The sequence below is a fragment of the Lytechinus variegatus genome, chromosome 8 (assembly GCF_018143015.1).
Source record: "Lytechinus variegatus isolate NC3 chromosome 8, Lvar_3.0, whole genome shotgun sequence".
Lineage (NCBI taxonomy): Eukaryota > Metazoa > Echinodermata > Echinoidea > Temnopleuroida > Toxopneustidae > Lytechinus > Lytechinus variegatus.
Window position 1 is genome coordinate 26,591,618 of NC_054747.1, and position 19,209 is coordinate 26,610,826.

The 19,209-nt window shown below is 34.8% G+C and overlaps 3 protein-coding genes across 4 annotated transcripts; all 3 read left to right on the top strand.

Annotated features, from left to right (window-relative positions):
• Positions 1–3,528: 3,528 nt before the first annotated feature.
• LOC121419591 (synaptogenesis protein syg-2-like) lies at positions 3,529–6,755 on the top strand. The gene is made up of 5 exons (XM_041614048.1): positions 3,529–3,577; positions 3,847–3,981; positions 4,794–5,135; positions 5,552–5,860; positions 6,617–6,755. The coding sequence occupies exons 1-5, from the start codon at positions 3,529–3,531 to the stop codon at positions 6,718–6,720; spliced, it is 939 nt and encodes a 312-aa protein (XP_041469982.1). The 3' UTR covers positions 6,721–6,755.
• A 4,871-nt stretch (positions 6,756–11,626) lies between these two features.
• On the top strand, positions 11,627–14,132 carry LOC121419592 (nectin-3-like). Its single transcript, XM_041614049.1, has 5 exons — positions 11,627–11,801; positions 12,213–12,485; positions 12,823–13,131; positions 13,457–13,671; positions 14,127–14,132. The coding sequence occupies exons 1-5, from the start codon at positions 11,627–11,629 to the stop codon at positions 14,130–14,132; spliced, it is 978 nt and encodes a 325-aa protein (XP_041469983.1).
• LOC121420257 lies at positions 13,738–18,936 on the top strand. Of its 2 annotated transcripts, XM_041614830.1 has the most exons (7): positions 13,738–13,777; positions 14,127–14,250; positions 15,552–15,672; positions 15,950–16,282; positions 16,587–16,928; positions 17,265–17,573; positions 17,962–18,936. In XM_041614830.1, the coding sequence occupies exons 3-7, from the start codon at positions 15,606–15,608 to the stop codon at positions 18,306–18,308; spliced, it is 1,398 nt and encodes a 465-aa protein (XP_041470764.1). In that variant the 5' UTR covers positions 13,738–13,777; positions 14,127–14,250; positions 15,552–15,605; the 3' UTR covers positions 18,309–18,936. The 2 variants fall into 2 exon arrangements, with proteins under 2 accessions (XP_041470764.1, XP_041470765.1); XM_041614831.1 differs by lacking the exons at positions 13,738–13,777; positions 14,127–14,250 and having other exon boundaries at positions 14,509–15,672.
• Positions 18,937–19,209: the final 273 nt, after the last annotated feature.

The window sequence follows — 19,209 nt, forward strand, 5'->3', positions numbered from 1 at the left end:
TAGAAACGTTTTAGTCATCATCTTGTTCAGAGTAGAACACTCAAGAAGTCCCCTACTTCGCAATCAAAATTGGCATCCATTTTAAATGAACCGGTTAATAATTGGAACAAATGGTATATAATTCCCTTTAAATGCTGTCTTTCAAAAAAAATCCGCTACTTTCAATATAAACTTTTCAATTGTATAATGGGGGTGAACAAACCTCTTTAGGATATTGACTTGTCTTGAATCTAATATATATACATTTTGTTCTTCCTCTGTTGAAAGTATTTCACATTTTGGGACTGCCCTGTAACTCAACAATTTATTCAAAACTTCCAAACCTCTTATTTAAACAATGACGTGCATTTGAAAAAGAATTTATTTCTTTTTGGTTGCCCTGACTCTCAATACTCTACTGTAAATCGTTATATTCTTTATGCTAAATATTTTATTTTTTTTCGACACGTTGTAAGGGTAATCGGTTGCGTTTTAGCTCTTTTAAGAACGTATTGAAACGCTATTGTGAAATTGAAAGGCTTCTTGGTTAAAAACATCATAATTTTGTTTTATCATTAAATAATAGTACGCATGGAGAGTTGTTGTAAACGTGTTAGCTTCATGTTTTTTCTGTAAATTGAATTGCTTTCGTGTTTGATTTTTGATAAAATCTTTCTATGAAAGAATAAAAAAGAACATCATGTTCAACAAAAGGAGACATTGCAAACACATTATAACTACGTATTGGCAGATTTTTTCGAAATCAAAAATTAGTAGTCGAGATGATGAATCTTTTCAGAGAAATTATTTCTTTGAGAACAACAGCTAAATGTATTTTAGCACAGAAGCGCACAAAAAAGCATAAGCATGGGGGGGGCGAAGGGAAATTACGCCAACTTTTAAAGAATGCGCTCAAATATTTTTCAGAAGAGACGCTTCTACTGGTTGACCTAAGCATATGCAGAATTTATTGATTGGTTTATGATAAAATATTGGGCATCTCAGAGATAAAAAAAGAGGCAGGGGACGTCCTTACAGAGATAAGACAATTTCCAGAACACCGATATGAGGCAATTTAGCGAGCTGTTATCTTACTAAAATTGCAATAATATTTAAGACAATTTTCAGAATATCACCCCAGGATTGTTTATTTTTGTATTTACTTTGAAAAGATGTCTACAGCTGTATAATAACCAAGGATATGTCGTATACTAAATACTTTGACACATGTACAAATGTACATGAAGAAAATCATATCACACTTACGCCTACTGACAAAAGAGCGCCCGCTTTCAAACTGACAAACTTTAAGCGTTTTGTATGTAATATTGATTGGTGTTTAAGTGTGCGAAACCGAATCACATGACGTATAAAGGGAATATAAGGAAGTAACATTGACAATTTTCCAACATATTGCGAATGTCATCATTTCATGTTCACATACTCTCTTTGAATTTTGGAATCTACGGTCAGTTGAAACATACAGCACCTCCTTGCATTTCCATCGATGTTCACCGAAGGATCATGTCCATTTCTACACACATAATACATGTACTTAGCCTTTGTATCATCATCTCAAGAAGCTGTAAGTATAATGCGTTGTTTTTTCATGGAAGTAGTTTGTGCGAAGCAAATAATTACTGGCCGTATGAATGAATATGGGATAGCATGAGTGAGTGTATCAAACTAAGTCTGTAAGCCATAATTATGAGGGATAATATAACCAGTATCTTGACGGAGGTCAGAATGTGGACCATTTCCTAATTACTTAATGGACAATTCTCTCAAATGACCTTTCATTTCTTTAATTATGAAAGGCAGATTTCCAAGCAAGATATTACGTAAGCATGCCTTACATAGCAGGTGGATAAAGTGAGTAGACCAGGTGACTTGAATAGCACATTAATAAACACTCTATGAAGAAATCTGTTGCATTCTACTTTGAATGCATATTATAGCATGTTGGACAATGTACCTGGCAAACTGTAAAATACCAGTCGTCCGTGGACGCATGGTTGTTTTTTGTAGATCAAAATCCACAATTTAAAAGAGAATATGAATAATCAATACATCGTAATTAGTGCTTATCTCAGATTTTAAATCACCATGTCACTTTTAGTACAAATAGCCTTCCTCTGATCATGTGCAGAATCTTTTGATCATGCACAGAAAGGAACTACGAACTGGCTTATTCTTAGAGTGCATCTTTTTAGAGAATGGTATGCCAAGTTATGTATCAACACACGTAAGATGATTTAAAGAAACAAAATGCATACTGCATGCTTTACATTTTTATTGCAACCTCCAACGAATTGGCCATATATCGGCAAGGGAATCAATTACTATTCAAATCCCACTATAACACAAATCGTCGACCAACAACAAGACATCACAAGTGAAGCATATGGAGCTAGTCCTCATGTAGTCCTGGAATGGCGTTTACCTTATGATATGGTTGGTTTTCATCAGGATCAGTGATGTTATTGTACACTGCCGATCTCATTTCAAATGTTCAAACATGCTCTCCTGAGTTATGTCAATGCTATGCTGGTGACACACAGCTGTATATATCATTCAGTCCCACTGAGCATGCTCAAGAACAAGCAGTATCACCTCTCGAAACATGTATTGACTACGTACGGGGATGGATGCTTCGGAGTAGGCTCATGCTAAATGATAGTAAAATTGAATTTATAATTGACACAGCTAAACAAATATCGAAACTGAACTTAAATGGTGTTTCACTTGGAAACTCTTTGATACAACCATCTTTTCGTGCTAGGAATATTGGTGTACAGTTTGATACAGAGATGAATATGAAAGACATATCACTACTGTTTGTAAATCGACACATTACACGGTCTATAACATTTGTCGTATCCGAAATAGATGTAGCAAAAGATTGTTCATGCATGCATCATTATCAATTTTGATTATTGTAATTGTCCACTATAGGATTCCTGACTCTCAATTATTGAAATTACAGAGGGTGCAAAACAGCTGCATAAGGCTTATATTTGGTTGTACAATACATGCACGCATCACACCAATACCAGGAAACCTACATTGGTTACCAATACGGTAGAGAATAACATTCAAAGTCTCACTTTATACAAAGCACTTCTTGCTCAAGCTCCTGGCTTTATTAAAGAAATATTTAGATATAAAACCAATAATCAAGGCCGCAATTTGCGCAGTTCAACGGATCCTTTACTTTTTCAGATTCCATTCTTCAAAACAAAAGTAACGCTAGGCGATCAAGCATTTGCTTGTGTAATTCATAGATTATCATTAATCGTATCAGACATCTGAGCAAGGCAACTTTAATACATTATTGCCTGCATAAGACTGGGATAAAGTGGTCGCTCAATAAGTTTGCATTTGTTTCACCACGGAGAAATGTATTGCCCGCTCAGGAAATTTATGAGAAAATGAGTGGACAGGTATCGGACAATAATTAAAGCATGTAAAGTAAGCTAACATCCGGGTATTCTACGCGTTTTGTACGCGGCCTTGAACTGCGCAGAACTATACGTCAAGTGGAGACGAATGCTGCGTCCCCAAGCCAGGGGAGCTTCCTGTCAATTGCGTCAAAATGGTAAAGTTCGGAGGCCCAGTCTGCTCAATTTAGATTCCCATTCTTAGACTGTAAATATTAAAATTGTCACAATTCTCGCTTTAGATGTCTGATCTGGTTTATAATAGCAATATTGACTGGCCTGGGGGAGATAGAATATATATCGCCCTCACCAAATTGATATCACCCTCGTCTACCACTCGGGCGATATAAATTGAGATTGGGCGATATATATCGTATCGCCGTGAGGCCAGTCAATATTGCTTTATTATTATTTTTAATATTATAAGATGGAGTTTACATCTCCTGGAAAGTTGCGACAAACGCACCATCTAGGACTGATCACGGGAAGATTCTTAACTGCATCGCATCACATCCAGAACTACCAGAAAACCTTCAATGCTCAGTTCATCTGAGTGTTCATGGTAGGTATTTTCTATTAAAAATCTATCTCTAGAATATGTAACAATTCCAGTCTCATTTCCTTCATTTTTTTTTTATATACACAAACCTCCGATTTTTAGAAACATTACTCTAACACAAATCGATTTTTTTTTTCTTTCATGTATATTTGCTTTATCCTCCCATTTCATCCTATTTATACTAAAATGGCAAACGGCATATGTCTTTTAACTCTTCATGCGTTACGTTCGCATTATTGCACATCCGTAGGTGTGTTTCGTTCGCATTTTTGCACAACCACACATTTCCCATAGACGTCCCCTGTCCCATTGTTTTTCAAACAATTGCATGCCCCGGTGCGTACCTAGCTACAATGTATAGCTTGGCGTTTTTGTATACCGTACATGTGTACCGATCGATCGATCGCGCGTGCGACATTAGTTTAGCGTTTGACGGATTATCGCAGTTTACAAATTACAGAATCGTTGAGTTATCCCCAAAAATCAATACATCCTGATTACAGCCATGAAGTTCATTGAAAAAGGAGAGGAGAAAATCAATAAAACCCTCCTCACAAACAATACCATGGGCCAGGTTTATTGTTAGAAATCTGTGACTCATGGCACGAATGTGAATGAGAGGGGATCACTGCTAAAATAATGCAACACACGGGGGGTTTACAGGTGAACGCATGAAGAGTTAAAGATCATAGGATCATTCATGACATTTACTAATTTTAAATTATATTCAATGGAATTATTCAAAACCATTCCTTCCCCCATTTATTTCTATCCCTCTTTATCCCTTTACTCGCTCTTTCTCTTTTACTTTGAAGTTCTTCCTATGAGAGTGTTACTCTTTCAACTTGGGGGTAGCCAGTCCCGGTCAAGACTCATGTATGTTCAAGAAGATTCACCGACTTCAATTATGTGTAAAAGTATTGGGTCATTCCCAGCGACCGAAATGATCTTTCTGTTAGAAAGTGGCAATGGTCTCGTCGAAAGAATTCTTCCAACTATCTCAAGCAAAAAAAGTATTTTAGACGATGCTCTGTTTGACACCGAGGGTATTGTAACCTTGCACTTAAATAGTGTGCATCATGGGAAGTACATCAAATGCTTCGCATCGCTTGAAGAATCTATAGTGGAATTGGTGTATGCCAAAGTGATCATTTACGGTGAGTTCTTCTTCACCCCTTTAGATTTGCAATTTGTTAATCTTTATTCCTTATTCATACATAATGTTCTTCTTTTCTGCATTTTTTTATAAACTAACTTCATATTTAGATGCATATAAGAGATTGATAAATATGTTCCCCCATTAGGTGATGTCTGATGTTCATTTAAATGCTGAACATATTCTAAAATGTATTTTGGGGTTTCTTACAGTTTTCCACGCTAAAAAAGGCCACACTATCATTACCTAATTAGGGAATTCATGTTGACGAAGGGAAATGAAGAATGCAAGATGTATCTTTAATCTATGCCACCAATTATAGAGAAAAAAATACGTTAAGCGGGTTCTATTAAAAAAGAAAAAAATATCAGTTTACGGCATTAATCTATGAATATTGTTCCTGCACTTCATATAAAGGCCCACCAGAAGGCATCAAAATGAGTCCCCTTGGGGATCTTTACGATGGCAAAGAAATCAATGTAACCTGTAAAGCTGTAAATCGATACCCGGCACCGTATATCCATTGGTACATCGGATCAAGAAATCTTACAGAGGAATCATCTTTAAACATAAATGAAAATACAGCTGGTCGATATGATGCTGAAAGCACACTGACTCTAATACCGACGAGGTTTGACCATGGGAAGCGTCTTCTCTGTGAGGCAGTTCAACCTTCAACACTCCCAGCTCGATCGGTGAATCAAAGCTTGGTTCTGAACATAACGTGTAAGTACCGTTTTTTTTTTTTTTTTTAATAATTTGATAAGATAACTTTGCAGGTTGGATAGATAGGGAAGCTTTTTCAATTATACCTGATCTTGTCTGTTTTCGTGGGGACCTTGTTGACTCGTTTGCTATTGATTTTTTTCTGCTTGTCCTGCCTGCTTGTTTATTAGATTTTGAGACAATATTAAAAAAAAACACTATCCCTTTGAGCTGCTTTTTTACATTCAAAGACTATAAACATGCTGTAGGTCGCGATGAGACAAATTATATCCGAAATGACACTGTAGCCCTTCAGCAAAATAATTGGGCAATGTTTTGTTTCCTGCTTTGCTTATTTCTTAACAAATATGATTATCTGCCTCTGCCTTTCCCTACGTTCGCTGCATTTATGCAAGTAGACGGTTTTGCTTTTCTAATAACAAATGACAAATGAAGTGATGTGTTAGAAATATAACTACATATCATTGATGTTGTTTACATTTTTTTAAATACAATTAGAATCACCCGTCATGCCCGTGTTCATCCGCTGGCTTTTGTAACTCCTCCACAATGAAATAGTTAAATTTGATGTTTCATTTTAAACTGAATGAATAACAAGAAACACATGCATTTGTTAATTTGTTTCAAAATGAAATAACCACATTATCATATCAATAGTGACTTATCAATGGAAATATTAAAGATCAGTAATATTTTTTTCCAAACATGCACTGTTATGTTTATGTTTGCAGTTTATATCATCTTCTCTTTCTACAGATTTTATCCCGAATGCACCTTCTGGGTTCATCATCCACCCAAACCAGACGAAATCTTCATCTCTTATCGTTGCCTGGCAACCAGGATTTATCATCAGGAAATAAGACATAAACATCTTTCCGAAAGCAAGGACAATCAGTAAAAATGTAGAATTTCATAGTAGGTAAGATTAGTCATCGTAACGTTCACGTGTTTTTTTTTTACATTATAAACAATGGAAAATGAGATAAATTTGATGGTTATTTATTTCAATTCAAAAATATTTTGAACAATATACTATGACATATACAAAGGGCAATACCATCTGCTTCCCCAATTTTTGATATGTTGATACTTGAATTCTGTAAAGGTCGCGTTCAGTAATTTCTCTCAACATCACACACTTGATGAACAAAATCAAGTGATCGTTTAAATTTATGAGCAGCTGATTAAAAAAAAAATATATATAAAGCTGAGAAGGAACATGTGTATGAGTGTTCGTATTTGCTTCCCATAATGCTGAAACACTGCAATATAGAGTGACCACTCTGATTGGCATACAAGTAGCAATCTATTAGCATCATTTTGATAACCGTCTCTGAGACGTATTTAGCTTGTGCCCATTTTTCTCAAATTCAAAGAGTCTGTTGGCTACGTTGAACGCTTTCCGTTGTGTGTGTGAATGATGGTCGAATCTTTGTGGCGTTACCTGCATCAAATGGCAAAACTGTCACGAAACTTGTTAGATTACTAGAGGAAGCGAAGCAACTCTCATCATCTACTAGATCAAAATAGAGATTTGGTATGACAGATGAAATGCAATTAACTCTGGAAGTTGTTGAAATTGAACAGAATTGTAAATGTCTTCAAACTGTAGCTGTGTATTATGTAGCAGGCAATGTAACTTAACTTGTAATGATTGTTTCTTATGTAGACCTTTAAGAAATGAACAAGAATCTGAAACTAGTTTTGATGAAAATGATGGGTACTTTGAAAATTTGATAAATAATAAATATTATACCCATACGGAATCCGGAAATGCCAAAATTACATGGTGAGAAAAATCTGATTTTGGCAAATTTTAAAGTGTAATTTTGAGACATTTACAAATTGTCTTGATGAAATTGGTCAGAAATTGTCATTTATTGGTACTTGTGAAACATGGCTCAATAATGAGGAAGAACATGAATGTATGATTCCAGGTTATACATTTGTAGGCAAACACAGATATAACAAAAGAGGAGGAGGCGTAGGCATATATATAAATGATAACATAAAATATATTAGACGCCCAGACTTGGTCACATTTACTGAAAATATCGAAAGCCTGTTTATTGAAATTCCAAATAAGATCGAGAATTATATTGTAGCTGTGATGTATCGTCCGCCAAGTCGGGAAATTATAGACGCTTTAAACGATATTAGTGTAAGTATGGGTAAGATTACAGGAGGAAGTAAAGAATGCATAATAATGGGAGACTTTGATGTCGATTTTCTGAACTAAGCAAAGTAAATTGGGATGTTTTGAACAATGTAAATACAAGGTATGATTGTTTTCTGAAGCTGTATAGAGATGTTTATAATATATATTTTAGTACAAAGATAAATAAAAAGAAAGTAAACGCAACAAGAAAACCATGGATAACCTATAAAAGGTGCTGTAATGATCTCGGTAACTTGATACGAGAAAAGAAACGCGAGCATTTTCACACAAAATTTGCCAAACTACAAGGTAATATGAAAGGGACATGGAATGTCATAAACCAGACTTTCAACAGAAATATATCGAAAACAATTGTAAGCGAGTTAGAAATAAAAAAAATGGTAGTACAATTACTGATCAACAGGAAATAGTCAATGAGTTCAATGACCATTTCACTTCAGTAGGTGTGAAGCTAAGAGAAATCATCAACAGTAATAGCACAGAAAATTCATTTAGAGAGGGTATGACTGGTCATTTTGAAAAGTCGTTGTTTTTTACATCCTGCTACGGAGAGGGATATTTTAAACGTTGTCCTGAAACTTGATGTAAGTAAAGGTCCAGGGTATGATAACGTTCCCCCCAAAGTCTTGAAGAAATCTATTCATATAGTCTTGACTCCTCTTTGTAATGTCATTAATTTGTCCTTACAACGTGGTATATTTCCTGATGCGCTCAAAATCGCCCGAGTAACTACGGTTTTTAAAAGTGGTAATACCTCTTCACTAAATAATTATAGACCTATATCAGTTTTAACAATTTTCAGTAAGATCTTTGAAAAAAATATATTTAATAAGTTGATTGTTTTTATTGAAAATAATAAAATTTTATTCGAAAAGCAAATTGGTTTTTGAAAAATTTTTTTCAAAAACATACTACTTGCCATGCACTTTTAAAATTTGTTGATAGCATATCTCAGGCTTTTGAGTGCAATGATTTCTTAATCAGTATATTTTTAGATCTATCAAAAGCTTTTGATTGTATTGATTTTAATATTTTATTCCATAAATTGTATTTTTATGGAATTAGAGGGACTCCATTGTTATTATTGAAAAGTTATTTATTAAATCGTAAGCAATATGTGAGCATTGGCGATAATTCATCAGCATAGAGCAATATACAAATGGGTGTACTTCAGGGATCTAATCTAGGCCCATTATTATTTTTATTGTATATAAATGACTTGCCAAGTGTTAGCAGTATTTTATCATTTATTCTTTTTGCTGACGACACAACAATATTTTCATCTGGTAATGATCCTTTTAATATGAATTTTATATTAAATACTGAAATAGCCAAAATTCAACGATGGTTTCTTGCCAATAAACTTTTTATTAATTACGAAAAAAACAAATTATGTTATTTTTAAAACACACAATAAACATATTGATAACAGTGCAATACGAATAACAATTGCCAATAAAGCAATAAAGCAGGTTAATCAAGTAAAATTCTTAGGAGTAATTCTTGACGAAAATATGACATGGAAATATCATATAGATTACATTTGTAAAAGATTTCTAGAGTAATCGGAGTATTGAACAGAGTAAAAAAAAAATTACCATTACGCATCCTTGTAAATATATATAATACCTTGATCTTGCCACATTTGAATTATTGTCTGATTATCTGGGGTGGCTGTGCCTCATATTTATTCCAAAGGATATATGTGATTCAAAAACGTGCAATAAGGGTAATAACGAATTCATGTTTTAGAGCTCATACACAGATTTTATTTTTTTAAGCTAAAAAAATTAAAGGTAAATTAACTTTATGACTCGCAAATTATTTTATTTATGTAGCAATATTTCATTTTAAATTCTACTTTTCCATCTTGTTTTAATAGTTATTTTATATTTAATAGCAGTATAAATAATTATGAAACGAGAAATTCAAACAAATTATATATACCGTTCTTTCGTTATACGCTTTCTAAATCTACAATTCGTTATAAAGGGCCAAACTTGTGGAATAATTTACCCGATACTTTAAAATCATCTGTTACATTCTCATCATTGAAACGTAGATTGAAACAAAACCAACTGTCTGTGTACAGTAAATAATTCCAACTGCCTATTTTATGTGTGTGTGTGTTTTTGGCCACTATTCTATTATGATTTTATTCGTATAATATAGTAATCAAGGGAGTCGGCTTGACAGGTCAATGGCCTTTCTGACTTCCTACATCCGCTGCATTTTATTTCCATTTCTCTTATATTTCCACCATTTTAATTTTTCTTATTGCTTATACTGTAATTTAAATTCTTTTACTCCTTTGTTGTATACTTGTTTATAGGCCTATGTTTGTATGTTTTTTTAAAGGATGTCAAATAAATAAATTTTAATTGAATTTAAAAAAAACGTGTACTGTATGTAGGTCATGAAGGTTCATCCAGAGATTATGTGTTGTAACATGTAGCACAGATTCGCTCAATAAACGTTGTCATTGAAACCACACCTCATTCATTAAGAACCAAAATGAGATTTTAAAAAAGAAGAATCAGATCAAAGTGAATTGACCACTTTAACAAGACCTTCATTGACAGAAACGAAGCACAGTGTGAAATATATCTAGGAGTATAGACACCTTCCGTACTTCAATCATGAGCATCGCTTCCCCCTACTTTTAGAGCGCGTGGGCTTAACTAAATTTACATTCGTTATAACATGAAATACAATTACAATATCCGTTCGTTGTTTGAATATGAGTTTAATGAAAAATACGCTTGTTCATATTGGCATAAAGTTTTAAAGGATTTTTGCAGTCACATAATGATAATCATATCATACTTAGGCTCACAGACAAAATAGCGCCCGCTTTCCATCTAACAAGCTTTAACATACTTAACTTTTATGTTGACGTGTGTCTTAGACAATACGAAACCGAATCCATGTACGAAGAAAGGAATATAAAGAAGTACCGATGTTAATTCTCCAACTCATTTCATATCTCATAATTTCGTGTTCTTATACTTTCTTTCCATTCAGAACTGACTGTCGGTTGAAACAAGTAGGATCTCGTAGCATTGCCGTAAATTGTCCCTTAATTATGATGTCTATTTCTACACAAGTAGTTCTCGTACTTTTCCTTGGTGTTATCATCTCACAAAGCGGTAAGTAGACCTAGGTCGCATTTGCTTCATCAAAGCATGATGAGAGCAAGTTTTACGTAGCAAATAGATACTGATCGTATGAATTGGTAAGAACACTGTGTATGAACCAAAGATTATTGATTATCGAACTATGAAGGGCCTACACAGTAGCCCATTACCTAATATCTTGATAAGTGTGTATCAAGATATACATCATAACACAAAACAATAATTTACAAATTAAAACCATTAATATAGCAAACTGACTTTACTACTGAATACATCTTATTCTTATATCTAGCTCCACCCACTTGGATCTACATCATTGATGGAAAGGGGGTTCGTTATTACTTTAACAACCTCTCTATAACGGTAAAAGCTGACCAACGGAATGACATTACATGTGAAGCATATGGAGCAAATCCTCCTTCAGTATTGGAATGGCGTTTACCTGATGATATGGCAGTTGTTCATCAGGATCAGTCTGATCTTATTCAAGACGGATCTTACATCTCTCGTAAAGCTGTGACAATCACACCCTCTAGGGATGACCACGGAAAGGTTCTTAGCTGCATCGCGTCACATCCAGAACTACAAAATGAACGTCTACGCTCAGTTCATCTCAATGTTCATGGTGTGTAAAACCATACAGGTCATTTATGTTTCAAACTGTCATTGTCAGTCTTTAGTGAGCCTGTTATTGTCGCCACTGTAATGTTTAAAATCTACATTTTTAGAGCAATGTTATTCATTCGCAGAAGGATTTGCGCTATCTGTGCATTTTACTTTAATGTCGACAAAAAATACTGGAAAATATGTCATGTATGTAATAAAACATATCTCTTCGGTCCCCTAAATATAATTTTACCAAAGTGCAAATTCGGTACCATCCATAATACCCCCCCCCCCCCCTCCTTGGCTCGCCATCTCTCTCATTCACTCAAAACGTCTCCTTTTGTTCTAATTTTAAGTTCTGCCAAGGGATGTGCTGCTCTTTCGAATTGGAGGAAACCAGAACCATTCAACCGTCCTCAACGTTCAAAAGATTTACTGACTTCAATCACTTGTAAAAGTATTGGGTCATTCCCAGCGACCAAACTATCATTTCAGTTAGTAGGGGGTACTGGTCAAGCTGACAATATCCCCCTTCGCGCAAATATCTCAAGCAAAAGAAGTGTTTTAGACGATAAGTTGTTCGACTCCGAGGGTACTATAACCATTCACCCAAATATTGAGCGTCATGGGAAGTACATTTATTGCTACGCATCACTTGAAAAACACATAGTTGGATTTAAGTTCGCCAAAGTAATCGTTTATGGTGAGTTCTTCCTCCTTTTTGATTGGTAATTTTTAACTTCATCTTTAACTCATTCAAATGTTTTTCGATATCTTGCCATGTTAGGTGTTATATGTTGTTGACCGCCAACATTTATACGATAAAGTATATTCTAAATAGTTATTTTTAACTTACAATATTCTGAAAGGGGCCACATCGTCATCGCTGATATTGAGGATTAACGCTATCTAAGGGTGCAGGGTGTGTTTCTCCCCTCCGACCAACAAAATAATACGTTATGTGGGTTATTTTTGACACATATTCTTCAGTTTACTACATTGATCTATATATTACTATTCTGTTTACGTTTCGTTCAAAGGCCAACCAGAAGGCATCAAGATTACTTCCCCTGTGGACCTATACGATGGCATAGAAGTCAATGTAACCTGCAAAGCTGTTAATGGATACCCCGCACCGCATATCCATTGGTACATCGGAACAAGAAATCTTACAGAGGATTCATCTTTAAACATAAGTGAAAATAAAGCTGGTCGATATGATGCTGAAAGCACTCTAACTCTAATACCGACGAGGTATGACCATGGGAAACGTCTTCTCTGTGAGGCAGTACAACCTACAATACTCCAAGCTCGTTCGGTGAATCAAAGCTTGGTTCTAAATATATACTGTAAGTACTGATTTCAATATATATTTAATAAGATTATTTGACTGATTAGATATACCATGTACATAGGGAATCAATTTTAAATACAAATGATTTTGTCTACATACATGTTTTTTTTTCGTTCGACTCGTTTGCTAAATAATTTTCTTGCTTGTATGCTATATGTTTCGTAGACACTGCCTTTTTATCTTAATATTTTATTGAATACTTAAGCCTCTTGGAATTCATTCTGCTTTCACAACAAACTGATTAAGTTCATGACGAGGCCAAAAAAATGAACCAAAAATTATATCTAACATCTAGGGAATATTTTGTCTCTGTGATGTAGATCATCCCGTTGTGTCAATCACTGCTCGACATCTTACATCAAACAAAGCAAGTGGGACTACAGAGCTCGTGGTGATATGTGAAGCTGATGCCAATCCCCCTGTCATTACCTTCGGATGGCTATGCAACGAAACTGTAGTGTCCAACGACTCCAATAACAACATACTCACTGAGACTCTACGTGAAGATGCAACCCTAACATACCTAAGGTCCAGCGTACTTGAGATTCAAAACCCACTCTCCAAATATTGTGTTTATAAATGCACCGCTGCATCGGAAAGGTACGGCTCAGGGAGTGCGATCTTCAATTCCCTTTATTTATGTAAGTTGAAGGTCATCTTGCTTTTCTACTAACCAAATGACAAATAAAGTGATAGAAACATTACTACATATCATTGATGTTGTGTTCTTTTTTTAAATAATACAATACGAATTGTCCGTGTTTTCTGGCTTTTATTCACCCCTCCCCAATGTAAAATAGTTGAATTTAATAAGTTTCATTTAAATGCGTTCATAATATTTCTTTCAAAATAAAATTACCACGTTATCATAACAATAATTATGACTTATAATTGAAAATATGAAAGATCAGTAATATTTTTTTACAAACATGTACTTTTATGTTTATTTTATTTTTTACAGTTTATATCATATTTCTTCTTTTTCTACAGATTTAATCCCGAATGCACCTTCTGGGATCATCATCCACCAAAACCAGACGAAATCGTCATCTCTTTTCGTTGCCTGGAAACAAAGTTTCATCATCGGAAATAAGACGAAAACATTTTTCCGAAAGTAAAGACAATGATATCAAATGATATGAAATCAATAAAATGTAGAGTTTCATATAGAATAGCTTATGATTTATTAGCAATCGTATCGTCCACGTATTTTTACAGTATAAAAATTCGAGAATGCGATGCATTCGATGGGTATTTATTTCATTTGAAAAATATTTTGAATAATATACAATAACATACACAAAGGTTAATACCATCTGCTTCCCAAATGTTGGATATGTTGGTACCTGAAAATTGTAAATGTCGCGTTCAATCATTTTTCTCAACATCACAATCTTGATGAAAGAAAAAAAATCAAGGGATCGTTTAATTAATATATATTTATCAAGCTACAGAAGGAACATGTGTAAGAGTGTTTGTAGGCCTATTTGTTCTCCAAAATGCTGATACACTCTGCAATAGAGGATGAAACACTATAATTTAGACACAAGTAGCAATTTATTAACGTGATTTTTATTACCGCCTATGAGAAGTATTAGCCTTAATATGCCCAGTTTTCTCAAATTCAAATAGTCCGTTGGCTGTGTTTTATACATTCTGTTGAAAGTAACTCCTAGTAACTACACTGTACACTCAGGGTTCATGGAACGCACTGTCCGTAGGTCATTAAGAGTTCAAGTGTTGGAGTACAAATTCGCTTTATACACGTAGTCATTGAAACTAACCATCATCCGTTATCAAACATTGTTTTACTTCTCCAAAGTTTTAAAATAGTATCTTGAAATTTTCCAAAGAACTAGAAGAGAATGTTTGAAATAGGAACAAAATAAAATTATCACTTTGAGACGAATATAGCTGCAAGAAACGGAGCGGTGTGAAACAAATCTAGGAGTGTCACTTTCCACACTTTAACCATAAACATCCCCTCCCTCTTCTTTTGGCGCGTTTGAGCTTAGTCTTTCAAAAATATAATTATATTCGTCATAACATCAAAACACAATTTCAGTTTCCGTTCGTTGTTTCCATATGACTTCAATGACAAAAAAAATCTTCATAATGGTACTCACTTTGAATAGATTTCTACAGTCGTATAACAACCCAGAATATCTACTGGATGCTATTCTGACACCTTTACATCTGTACATAAAAATAACAAATTATTCTTGGGCTCACTGACGAAAGAGCGCCCGCTTTCAGTCTAACAAACTTTTAACATTTTACCTGTAATATTGATTGGTGTTTAAGTGTGCGAAACCAAATCTTTGCACATGATGTAAAAGAATACACGGAAGTGCGATTGTTGATTTCCTACAAATTTCGAATGTAGTAATTTCGTGTTCACATACTCTGTTTTAGTTTAGAATCTACTGTCAGTTGGAACATACAGGACCTCCTTGCATTGTTCACCGAATGATGGCGTCCATTTCTGAACATATGGTTCTTATTATTTGCCTTGAAATTATCACCTCACAAAGCTGTAAGTATAATGTATTATTTATATATCCTTCGTGAAAGGAGTTTGTATGAAGCATATAAATGCTTACCGTATGGCTTTACATGAGTTCGTCTGAATAGTGTATATGTGTACCAAATTACTATACCCAATTGTATAGGCCATACGAGGGATGATATAGCCGATTTATACTGAACGGCATATTCTACGAGAGCATCATTTGAAATAATTCTATATTAAGAGGTGTATAAAATAAAATATATTTTCTTTCATATTGGACTCATTTTGTTTTTATCTCAAGCTCCACCAAATCGGCTGTATATCACTGATGGAGAGGGCATCTATAACCGCTCAAACAGCCTCCCTCTAACGGTAATAGCTGGCCAACAACATGACATCACGTGTGAAGCATATGAAGCAATGCCCTCTGCAGTATTGGAATGGCGTTTACCTGATGATATGGCAGTTGTTCATCAGGATCAGTCTGATGTCATCCAAGACAACTTTTACATTTCTCAGAAAGATGTGAGAATTCAATTTTCCAGGAATGATCACAGAAAGATTCTCACCTGCATCGCATCACATCCACAGCTATCTAAGAGCCTTAATTGCTCAGTTCATCTAAATGTTCATGGTAGGTACTTTGTATAGTTGCCAAGCTTGTAATTGCTTTACTTACATAGACCTATGAATTTTGAGCAGTATTACTGTTAAACGAATCGATTTCTTTCCTTTTAAATATAAATACTTTAATCTGTCATGTTCCTTTCATTATAAGGTCACATGAAAAAAAATCATGCAGTATGTATCCCGCAAAGATCATATGGTCATTCATGACATTCGGCATTTGCTAAATATTGTTTATAATCATTTTGTTTCCCATCCCCTCTCTATCTTTCTCTATCCTCCTGACTTGCTCTTCATCTTTTCCTTTGAAGTTCTTCCTATGAGTGTGTTGCTCTTTCCAACTGGAAGTATCCAGTCCCAGACAAGACTCATATACGTTCAAGAAGATTCACCGACTTCAATCACATGTAAAAGTATTGGATCATTCCCAGCGACCGAACTATCCTTTCAGTTAGAAAGTGGCAATGGTCTCGCCGAAAGAATTCTTCCAAATATCTCAAGAAAAACAAGTATTTTAGACCATGATTTGTTCGACACCGAGGGTACTGTAATCGTACACCCAACTATTGCACATCATGGGAAGTACATTAATTGCTTTGCATTACTTGAAGAATCTCTAGTGGAATGGGTGTTTGCCAAAGTGGTCGTTTACGGTGAGTCTTTTTCTTCCCTTTTGGTTGGTTATTTCTTAAGCCAAATTTCAATCCATACAAATGTTCAATATAATGTATCAGGTGTTATCTGTTAACCATCATCTTGGTAAAGTATATTAAAAATAGGTGTGTATTGTTTTTTAATTTCTTACAAGTTTCCAAACTGAAAAGGGTTACGTCGTCATCGCTGATAATGTACATTTCACGTTATCTGAGTATGCTAGGTGTTTTTCCCCCTTCTAAAAGCTACATACTATGCTAAGGTCTATTTGTACCAAAATATCATTCTTTAGTTAAGTACATTAATTTAGGACTATTTTTACGTTTCGTTCAAAGGCGCACCAGAAGGAATCAAAATTACTTCCCCTATGGACCTATACGATGGCATAGAAGTCAATGTAAGCTGTAAAGCTATAAATGGATACCCTGCACAGCATATCCATTGGTACATCGGATCAATGAATCTTACAGAGGAGTCCTCCTTAATCATAAGTGAAAATAAAGCTGGTCGATATGATGCTGAAAGCACTCTGACTCTAATACCGACGAGGTTTGATCATAGGAAACATCTTTTCTGCGAGGCAGTTCAACCTACAACACTCCCAGCTCGTTCGGTGAATCAAAGCTTGGTTCTCAATATTACATGTAAGTATTGATTTCGGTTATGCACTTGATAAGACTCCTTGGCACTTGATAACACTCCTTTAAAATTCCAACATATCTCGTCTGTCTCCATGTTTTTCTAGTTGGGTATTATCCATTTTTTTTATAGGATTTTTGGTCATGTTGGTAGAAGGTGTTTAAAGATGCTTTAACGAAAATTTGAGCTTCTATAGGATTTTTGTATTTACATAATTCACAACAGACTGAACATGCTGAATAAAAGTTTCGCGAGACAACTTATGACCACATCGGCTCTACCATCTTCTATTTACAAGATAAATTATTTTCATTATCTATTGCTGTCCTATCTTTATGCTTCTCCCATTAATAATAATTTATTTTAATATTCCATTTCGTCTCTGTGATGTAGATCATCCTGCTGTATCAATCACTGCTCGACGTCTTACATCAAACAAAGCAAGTGGGACTACTGAGCTCGTGTTGATATGTGAGGCGGACGCCAATCCTCCTGTCATTACCTTCGTTTGGCTATGCAACGAAACTCTAGTGTCCAGCTACTCCAATAACTACAGGCTCACCGAAACTCTATATGAAGATGCGACGCTAAGGTCCAGCGTACTTGCGATTCAAGACCCACTCATCATGTATCATTATGTTTACAACTGCACCGCTGTATCAGAATACGGCTCGGGAAGTGCAGCAATGAATTCCCTCTATTTGTGTGAGCTTAAAGTTATCTCTGTTCTTTTTTTATAATCAAACAACAAATGAAGTGATCAATATATTTCTTAATACTTTGTGTTCTGTTTTATTACATAATTGATGAGGTTTTGATATTCTTCTACATTTCGAGAAGAATCATCCTTTTTAGGACTAGGCCTGTGGCGTTTAGTGACTCCTCCAAAATTTTAAACTGAATAAAAATGAGTAAATAAGCCAAGAAAATTTGCTTTAAAATTATATATTAACGTTATCCTATCAGTAATGCCGTATCACAGAAAATGGTAAAGTGTTGATTTTTAACATCTTAGTGATACTTATAAACATTTCGTCTGAAGTTTATTTTTGTAGTTTATATCATATTTTTTAAGATTTCGTCCCAAATCCACCTTCTGGGTTCACGATTCACCAAAACCAGACGAAATCTTCATCTCTTTCTGTTGCCTGGCAACCAGGATTCATCATCTAGAAATAAGACCAAAATAAATCATTCAGAATTTAACAATGCAATGAACGATGATCCTTTACTTCTTTGTACAGCATAAACACACGGAAATATGATTTTGTTCAGATGTATTTGGTGGCTTAGCTATTTAATATTTTGAATGAAATACTCTGAGTTGATGTCTATTTTGTATTATGTAATATAAAATAATATATTAGATAGCCAAGCGCAATTGATCCAAAGCGCGTCACGTGATATAATCGAAATCAATGTATTTTCCCAGGCGGTCAACCTTCGATGAATATATTGACCAGCCGTTCCATGAATATATTTTTCTACGTGTATGGCGCCCTCTTGTGGATTAGATGTTATTACTTACACGGAAATAACATATATGGGACTAAAGTAGCGATCGTTTGCAATCGATCAACACTCTTCGAACGTACCGGACCGCGGAATTTAAGTGAGTCCGACGACGGAATAACCGTCTTT